Source organism: Erigeron canadensis, chromosome 5, assembly GCF_010389155.1.
Source record: "Erigeron canadensis isolate Cc75 chromosome 5, C_canadensis_v1, whole genome shotgun sequence".
NCBI lineage: Eukaryota > Viridiplantae > Streptophyta > Magnoliopsida > Asterales > Asteraceae > Erigeron > Erigeron canadensis.
The window spans coordinates 42918350-42928732 of NC_057765.1; the positions used below are offsets into that span (position 1 = coordinate 42918350).

General features: G+C 33.1%; 1 protein-coding gene across 1 annotated transcript; it reads right to left on the reverse strand.

Moving 5' to 3' along the window:
* Positions 1-4140: 4140 nt before the first annotated feature.
* On the reverse strand, positions 4141-9357 carry LOC122599839 (probable methyltransferase PMT3). Its single transcript, XM_043772427.1, has 8 exons — positions 9204-9357; positions 7717-8185; positions 7409-7573; positions 7110-7292; positions 6437-7031; positions 5829-5941; positions 5530-5750; positions 4141-4642 (listed from the first exon to the last, which is right to left on the reverse strand). Exons 2-8 carry the CDS (start codon positions 7972-7974, stop codon positions 4324-4326), a joined length of 1854 nt encoding a protein of 617 aa, XP_043628362.1. The 5' UTR covers positions 7975-8185; positions 9204-9357; the 3' UTR covers positions 4141-4323.
* Between the last annotated feature and the right edge of the window lie 1026 nt (positions 9358-10383).

The window sequence follows — 10383 nt, forward strand, 5'->3', positions numbered from 1 at the left end:
ATTACGTGACTTAAACACTTACATAATTATAATTGTGACCAAGACATAGATTTTGTCATTCTGTTTCTTGAAGTCAAAGCTTCATTAGGTGGGATTTAGACATGCATGGCCCCCACACTCTTACCCATATCATTTATGCCACTCTTATAACTTGCTTTCATCCCTTTTCTCTAGCTAATTCATGTACACTCTCATATACAAATGCTTACTATTTCACTCATACGTTGCATTATTTTATACGTACTGGACTTTAGCCATAAATGATCAATGGTTATTTCAAAAATGTACTTATATATAATGTAATAAAAAGCCTAATGTAAATGGGAAAGAGGAGGATAGGATAGGGTTGGTTTTCGGCGACAATGACATTCCATGTGCGTTTGACTCCTTAAACAAAAACTCATGTAGTCAATAATATATATGATGTGGGTTATATATGCTCGTCACATGGCAACTTGACAAACATAAAAGCTATTCATGACTATTGAATTCAATTTAATTAATCCACCAATTTATGTATATATATGTTTTACTATATATATTTCTGTTCCAACAGAAGCCAATAATATGGAAAATATACTCCAACTTATTATATTGTATATTTTATATTATTTTATTATTATATATACTATATAATAATAATAAAATAATGTAATCTTGGAGAACATAGCTTACGTGCAAGTTTTATTTACATGGGAGGTGATTTGTATTTCGTTATATATACAGAGAAACTCGTATTGAAAGCTGTTAATTGTTTTTACATTGCAAGTATAGTAGGAGAAACGAAAAAACAACATTGTGGATGATGATCTAATTAAATTGGAAATGAAACTTTGCCATTAATATCAAAGAAATGAATAAGGGGACAAGATAAAAAAAACTCCAAACAGAATGGAAACGAACCAAACCCCATGGACATGAGGCCTACACATGAATTTGGATCACAATACTCTTATATTGTATTTTTGTACTATGGTTATCAGCAAACTGTTAGCATCAAAAAGTATAGGTTTTTCTCTTATTATTGTTAGACAAACTCTAATTATGTTCAATCGTGTATCAAAATCAACATACTTAATCATCTCACTATTTTAGAAATATGCTTAATGCTATCAGCTATTGTAGTTAGTTCATTTGATTTTAGATATGTCAAGAAGATTAGGAAAAAGATTTAGTGAATCCACATCATTTATACATGATTTTAATCTTTAAAGAGATTTAGTGTAATACACGTGTCATATACCTTTTCAAGCTAGCGTACTCTATACATAATGTTTAGCATGGAATTGATATAATGCCATGATGGTAGATAGTTTCTGATGATTCATCCCTTTTTTTACAACTTATAATAACAAGTTTTGACAGTTTTTTTGGGATAGTGTGAGAGAGAGGGAGGGATTAGCGGGTGTCTATATATTTTCTTAAAGGTTGTAATGATTGAATCAAAATAATTATGTCCAATTCAAAGAATTTTACATTATTATTATTATATATAATGCATATATCAATGCCATAACATCTTCAATCAGTTCTCTAATTTCTTTCTTAAAGGCTATAATAATGATTGAATCAAAATCATTCGAGTAGAGGATTAGCTTACAGAGAAATATTAAGTGCATATTAATTATATGGAAGGAGAGATGTTTATTTAAGAAATATCTGTCAAACTATCTAAGATGGATTATTGAACCGTTTTAAAGTCATTCATGCATAATAAAGAAAACAAAAATGTTGCCATAAAATAACGGTTGATTAAAGAAATATTATTGGGTATTTTTTAATTTTAACTTTTCGTTTGTGACATCTGAATGAATCGTCAGTTCTCTCATGAGAAGCGAAATTTAGGGTATGTTTGGTTCGATCTAAAAGCAGTCCATTCATTTGATGTCCCAACTCTAGTTATATGTTCAACCGTTGAAGCAAGATCACGATCCTCGATGTCGTTGTCTCTGTCAAGCGAATCAACAGAGATTCCTTAATTGCGTATGAAATTATGTAGAAGGCAACATGCTAGAATAATTTTATTGTGTGTTTTAATGGGATAAAACGATGGACCTCTAAGAATTTCCTTTTTTTTTTCAGAACTCCAAAACACCGTTCAATGATATTCCTTGCACATAAGTGTTTCATGTTAAAGTATTCTTCAGCCTTCTCTGGTCGTCTTCCACCCAACCAAGTATTTAAATGATATCTTTGACCTCTGAAGGGTGCAAGAAATCCTTCTCCATTGGTAAATCCAGCATCAACAAGATAGTAATTACCTTTACTCACTTTTAATCCATTTTCTCGAAGAATGGCACTGCGGAGTATTCTACCATCAACTGTTGACCCTTCCCAGCCCGTTAATACATACGTGAATTGCATATCAGAAGAACAAGCAACAAGAACATTAGTTGTTATTTCACTTTTTCGGTTACGATATCTTGGTTTGCCCTCCTCTGGTACATACACATCAATGTGTGTCCCATCCATTGCTCCTAAACACCCCTTTAATAACATTAAACATGAAATAATTTTATAGATACCTTGGAGGCTAGCAGATAGCATACCTTGAACCATTTTCATCTATTATCGGTTGAACTTTCAGGTATCGGCTCGGGTTCTTAAGCAAGTACCTTTCTAATCGTACAACAACATTGAGTACATTGTTAACATGTTTACTGATCGTTTCCCCTGATCGACGAAAATGTAACCCTAATTCTCTATTTTTCACGTGGTGACCCAATACGTAAAAAAATGGCAACTTGTTCATCAATCTGGAGATACTTTGAAGCCTTCAATCTGCCCTCGTTAGCAAGCATATGACAAAGCTTAACAAATTTTGATGTGTTCATTCTAAGTTGTTCATAACATGTCCTGTTGCTTCGGTACACTAATCTTTGCATAAATTTTCTTGCAGAGTACAACATGATGTAAGGAGGTCTAGGCGGATACATGTGTATACGTATAGCAATTATAGTCCTCACCAATGCATATACAAACTAACCAAACTAATAAGTTGAATCCAAAACGAACAACATATAACTAATTTCCTTAGTTTTTTCTTTCTGTTTAAGCTAAGTCAAGCCATAACTGCAACCCAACTACACAATTAAAAACATCCTAAAGTTGTATACTTGGACAAACAAGATAATGTACATATAAAGATACAACAAATTAAAACAAGTACAATTTCCTTTAATTGTTTTACACAAGTTCCAAACACATCAAACTTTTATAAAATCAAAAAACAATCAACAACAAAAGAAGACCGTCATACAAGGGAAAAAAAAAGAATAATTCTTTTGTGAGTTTTACTGCTGAAGAATTATGTCCATCATATTCTAGTTAATGAGAAATAAATGAACTACCGTGCTAGTTGGTTACCTGAAAGTCAGGATTATTGGGGGTATATTGTCCTTTCATCACTTCATTCTCTCACGGAATAGGAAAAAAACAGGGATAGTGGGTTGAATAGAAAAGATGGATTTTTATTATTGAGGTAATAGGTCTTTCTTTTCATGAGTTTTGAACAAACATCATTTTTCTAATTGAATGAAATATGTCTTTTCATTCCTGGCCCCATTCTAACATAACAAACATACCCTTACTCAAATTTGGTTGTATTGTTGTAGTTATATGTGGATTTTGCTAACTTTTGTTCCGTAACACATAAATGAGTAAATGACCTTATCTTTTAGAAAAATACATCTAATGTTAATTAAATTAAAACTAATTTTACCTTCTTCAATAGAACTTAACATTTTTTAGATGAATCATAAGTACTTCGATTAAAAAAAAAAAAAAAAGTTTATCAGCTACAGATTATCAAGACCTGCAGTGTTTTGATGATACATTTTTTCCCCCTAGTCTTTCGAGGCATCAACGGTTTGATTTTAAGTCGGGTATACAGTGACTGCTTCCATGTTTTCCCCTATTTCAGCATTTTTTTTTCCTTTCAGAGACAACAGTGAAGTGCTGGATAGCAATGCAGCATTGGGTAAATTATGTTTTGCACTCTCAAACTGTGACTACAACAAACACAATAAACTTAAATTTATACAATATACTTTATAGCATAAAAGAAAACTAAAAATGTTATCAAAAGCAACTTATAAAACGTATGCATATTTGGATTATTTAAATAATTTATAAATCCAATTAAAATAATACACAGATAAATATTAAGGGTTTGCAAATGCAAATGTATATCATCATAACAAATAAATCAACTAAATCTTAAGGTGAAAGCTAGTGTCACAATTTGATACTACAAAACATAAACCATTTTCCCTCTTTTAAATACCCTTTTTTTAAGAGTGGTTTTTAGGTTCAAAACTTAACTTAGTCTGACTCCCTTAAGCTTTCACTTGTGAGCCAAAGTTTCTTTTGGACTATTAGCACAACATCGTCTCCATCTGATTCTGATGATGAATCTGCCATTGCGACTGTTTCCCAGTGTATTGCGGGTAAATACTTCTTTACAAAGTCAATGACAGGTTTTTTGTCCCGAACAATTAGGAAACCTGTGGGCCTTAAAATACGATCCATCTCAATCAATAGATCTTCACCACTGCAACCCTTCTTTTCGATGACGTCTGAGAACACGTTGCTGGCATGGAGTAGATCGTATGTACGGGGGTAAGTTGAGTATGCTTCACACCTGAACAGAATATAAGCCAAAGAGTCAATAAAATATGCACCAATAATATCAAGTATTGAATGGCATTATTATTCATAGTCATCTTTTTAAATGGCAAAATCAAAATGGCAGGCTGGTTGGGTAACAGGTTCCGTCAAACGGAAAAACTTAGCAAGTTAAAACAGATGGGCGGACCCAAAAACGCTTTCTTGACCCTTATCTAAATTTTTATGAATCGCTAACGTGTCAAATACAGTTGCAGAGCTATACAATTACAATTAAACTCGAAACATTTCAGACTTTCAACTCGTTCGCCCCATTTGACAGGATTACTTCATATAGATTGTTTAAGCTTTTCGATTTCACTCATTTACCACGTTAGAGAGAAAAGATGATTCGATCCATATGTCTGTATAAATGGGACAAAAATTTAAGCATCTAGTCTTATAGTTGGGTTTATATCTTTCTTAACTCCATAATTAATGGTTCTTCTATCTAATATACCGTGCTAAAGAACAGGTCCTCAATTCTGTGCGATTCAAAACAGGTTAGAAGTTATCAAAACCAGAACAAGATTAAAATTTTTGTTCTTAATCTTTTAGAAGAAAATATTTCTGAAATGAGCATGTTCATATCTACCATCACGCCCTAGGACTAGTAGTACACAAAAAATTTATAAGCATTTATCAGCATAAAGTATCTGAAAAAAACTTAAAGAGCATTTATCAGTATAAAATTTCTAATTCACAATTCACTGGAAGCCCATTGAAACCAAGACTAGTACTACGCCCAGTTCGAATGAATTCAGTTTTGGGTTTCAATACAATAATGTTTGATAGCTCTTCAGGTTCCATTGCGCACCTTGAAAACATTATAGAACCAAAAGTCGTGGACAGAGAAAGACATACCAGTTATGTGTTGAGCCGATTAAGCCTCTATCATAAATAAGCTTCAATGTGTTCGGTCCATCTTCAGGAACGACATTCATCACCCAAACATCTTTGGTCTTCAAAGCAGCTCCAAATGAACCCATATTAGCCTTCATGTCCATCACATTTCTTATTGTATTTGTTGATATTTTTGGGCTCAACAAATCCCAGTAGTTCTCGACCCTCTTACGCCACAACTCCTGTAAAAGTATTTGCTAAATTTTGTGAACGGATCAACACTCAAATCATATAGAAGAGAAGGATTGTTGTATACATACCGTATCCTTTTCAAACATATCACTTGAATAGCCAAAGTCGGCAAGACGGGGAGGTGGAGATGTTAACCTCGCAGGCCATGGAGCCAATCCACTTCCTTTACTAGAATGATCATCTGATGAAGACAACAACTATGTTCAACTTTTATAACAAATTCAAACTTACAGAAAACTAACATCCAAGAGTAACAATGTAGAGTAAAGTCTGAAAAGTATAAGGAAAGTGTAGCAGTTTAAAGATGCTCTATTTGTTGCTAAACTACAGTCTCTGTTTGACTTTTAACAGTAAAAGGAATCACTTACCATCTTAATCAACATATCATTAGTGAAAAACATTACCTCTAAATTGTAATTTACTTGAGACATAAAATATCAAACAACATTGGAGATACACGGGAGAAATAAACTCCATCCCAGTTTTAAAACTTGAAAAGAAACCAATTTGACTCTTAAAGGTTAGACAAGGTCTCTTTTCCGACTCTGTCTATCTTATGAAATCCGTGATAAAATTAGCAAGAATGAAAAAAGAATATGGGTCATTAAACAAACCCTTTTCATACTGGAATAAAATAATGCCATCAAATGTAATCGAAATGGTTTAAGAAACTTACGGTCAGAGTATGGAGTAATGCAAGCTTCCATGTTGACTCCATAAACTGCATCTGGATCATCGTTTGATCGGCAGAGAGGAGGTTGAGTGCCAGGAGCTCTCTCCATGTAACAATCATTGGTCAAAGGTTTCACCCAAATGACAGTTTGGTTCCTTTTTGCAGCTATTTTCCAGCACATACGTTCAACAAGTGCACTCATTTCTTTCCATATTCTAAGATCCTCTTCATCTTGAGCGTATGCTTCCGGGGACGAGTAGGCAAAATAGCCACCTGGTCTGAGCAACCTGTCTAACTCAAGAAGAAGAATGCCGTCCCTTTGTAGCCAATCAATTCTACAACGAGAACAGTGCGCGAGTTCAAAAGATCTACTTGGATAAGGAAGTCTCTTAGTGCCAAGAACCCCAAGATATGCAGGAATGCCTCTCTCCAGTGCAAACTGGATCTGATTTTGATGCACATCATTAGGTGCTAAAGACATTGTAATGATGTCAGATGAGAGCAGATAACCCCCAAAACTTGCAACACCACAACCAACATCAAGAACAGTTCGTAGATTTCCCTCGTTGTTCATATTATCATTTGGGAAGTTGAGCATCTGTCAATTAAATTGTTCATTAGATGCAGGAAACAGAACTACCTACGGTTATCAGGTGTAAAATATGAGGATACTTACATTTGCAAGTGATTTGATGTACTTATCAGCTCCATAATGGAAGTGAGTTCCTCCACCTGGAAATATAATCTTTTCACCTTTAACAACCATCCAGTTCTGGTCAGACTTTTCATGTGCAAGGTGGGTATGTGGTATGTTTGCTTTCCAAACTTCATCTCTGCTCTTTGGCCACTTGATAGGGACCTGCGCATCAGCAGATGAATCCAGGAAGGAAGAATAATAAGATCAACTGAACTAAACTACAGAACTAGAAACAAATATTATCTACAAATTCCAAGGTTAGTCGATTATATCCACACCTTGTAACCATTTGGGGGAGGAATCAAGCAGTTGAAACGTCTTTCAGGCAGAGGGCAATGTCTTTCATAGTGCTCCATCAAAGATAAATCCAACTTCAATCTCATCTGGTAGATAAGGTTACGGTCTAGGCAGGGTATCAATTCAGAATATCGATCGTCACAAACCTTCATGGAAAAAAAATAACAGATTAAAATAAGAAGAATACTAGTATGAGCCACAAACCTAAAGTTTTCTGACAGCAATCTATAGGTACGATGAACGATAGCAACAGAAGCACCATAAAACCTATTCTATGTGAATGACTTACAGGAAAGCTCTTTGGTACGATACCATCTTCATCATCAAGGCCAAACTTGAACTCATCTTTGGAACCAAGATCGGCTTCTTCATCTACACCTAAGTATGAGGATCCAAGCTTCCGTAGAGACCGGCTACCATACTCTAGAGCTGATTGACCTTGGCTCTGAGAGCCAAAATACAAATACAAGAAAAGAAGAAAAACTGCTACAAGTACGAAGAAAGTGAGCAAACGTTTCTTCTGAGATCCATCTGTTCTTCCTCTCATAACTAATGTTATGTTTAGTGATCTACAACGCTGATAGGTTTTCACGTCAAATGCAATCTCTATAGATCACAAACAAGAGCTCATAGTTTAGTCAGTGGATGATTAATTCCAGTTGGATAACGTGGTATTCGTTATCGAAACTATGCTGAACTTTGTAGGTTCCCCAACTCTCTATAATAAATCCAGATACCAGCTTAATTCTCCAAACAACCTGTTATGCAAAAGGGAAAAACATATCAGCATCATTTGCAAAGCACTCCAGTCTCCAGGCAATTTAATATTGCTAATGAAATCTATTTAGAGTGAAATATATAAAAAAAAACTTATACAAATTTAAAAATCATGAAACACAGCTTGCTAAATGCACCTATAATCTCTGAATCTCAGTTTCACTAAGCCAATATTTGTAGTCAAGACTCAAGATTCTCCAGAGCCAACACAAAATACAGTGCAATGTCTATAAATAGCACATAACAAACACAGATCAGGTAGGACACACCGACATATCCATCAATCTGGTTGGGTACTAATATAACCACTTCCATTATCATTAACATAAAACCCTTTTACCTTACCAGTAAATGTAAATCAAGACATAACATTTTCCTACGTCGTTACTAAAGATCTCCATTAATAATACTAAACCGGCTTAAATTGTGACAATTCTGTATTTTTTCTATCTATCTATACTCATTTCATTCTCCCTTATTTGCTTAACCACAAAAACAAAAGATCCACTAAAGATCAACTTAATTTATCAAACATATAGATCATGATCATCATTAATAAGATTCGTAACTTCCGGATCCAATCAAACGCAAATCTAAATCACATTACCTCATATCCACTTCAAAACACATCCAAATTTTACTTTTACTATATGTAACTTAGCATACAAGTAAACACATATAAACACACTCACTTCCTCATTATCAAATTATATATTCAATAATGTTAAACACACAATGAACTACATATACAGTAAACTATACATACAGATTACAATTAACATCATTTGTATAATCTCAAAATCACAAATTCTAAACCTGCAAAATCACATTATCAACAAATTATACAATATAATTCTAACTATACAGATCTGATCCAATACTTAAAACCTAATTATACATATATATATATATATACAGTTAGAAATTAACGATAAATGAAGTGAAAATGATGCAATTAGAAATCGGATCTAATGAAGCTAACGGAGAAACTGAACTTACTGGCGTCCGGATAATAGATCTAAAATCGAGTTGTTCAGCTTGTGGTTAGTGAGTGAGTGGAAGAATTATGAGAATGACTGAATGAGAATATATATATATATATACACAGCATATATATGTATCTATATCTATATGTGTATAAATGGAGGTAGATCTGAGAGTGTTTACAGTGGATACTGTTGTCACGCGGTGGTTTATATTTTATTATTTTTATAGAAACTTTAAGACCTTGGAGAATGTGTTTGTTACATACTTAGTCCCTGGTTTTCAATTTTTATATCGAAAAAGGTACAGGATGGCCGGATGGGAGTTAAATATAGGATGGGAAGTACGTCGGTGGGAATGGATTTCTTTTTCATACGAGTAAATTAGACATTTATTATGTGATTTGCATGTGAGCTACTAAGCTATCGACGAACCCCAACAGTTTGATTGATGTGTAAATGTAACCCCTACAAATTTGTTATCTTTATTTCTTTTTAATTAATTAGAGTTGTGCGTATTATTATTCTGGACCATGAGTAATGAGTTGGTATCTTTTTGTGATTTTAGATATTATTATGTGATATCGAGAATGTATGGATTTGGATTTTTATTATTTTCATGTATGTAGAGAGTATATTGGTTGTATTGTTGTGATATGTAACTTGAGTTTTATTTTTATTTTTTTATAATGATGGTTAAGCATCTGATCATAATTAAGCGGGGTCATAATATATATAAGTCGAGGATTCATAATGGAAGTTATCCCTTATGGATTAAATCGTTGAGTTTAAATATAAATTTACATGATATTTACAATTAATTACACGATAATTGTGTATAAACTTTTTATTAAATAAGTTCAACTGCTTCGATCATCATTTATATATGGTGGTATGTAATTATGTATATCTGTCTTTACATATGATGATTTGAAAACTCTGATAATAAAATTAATAAATACTCCATCTGTCATATTGATAATGTAGTTTAACATTGCTTTCTATGCTATTCTATTACCAATTACCAAATATATATATGTATGAATGAACAAGAAACTGTTTATAATCGTAATAATACTTGATAACATAGTGGATCTCAAACTGAAATTTTGAAAATTATAGTGGATCTCAAACTAAAGTTTTGATAATCTATTTAAATATTTGAAATGAAAGCTTTCATTGTTCATGATCGAATA

Coding starts and splice junctions, on each gene's coding strand:
- LOC122599839 (XM_043772427.1), bottom strand. CDS start 7,974: ATGAGAGGAAGAACAGATGGATCTCAGAAGAAACGTTTGCTCACTTTC. Junction 7,293..7,408: donor CTCCCCCAAATGGTTACAAG/GTGTGGATATAA, acceptor GCTGATGCGCAG/GTCCCTATCAAGTGGCCAAA. Junction 7,032..7,109: donor ACATCAAATCACTTGCAAAT/GTAAGTATCCTC, acceptor TTTAATTGACAG/ATGCTCAACTTCCCAAATGA.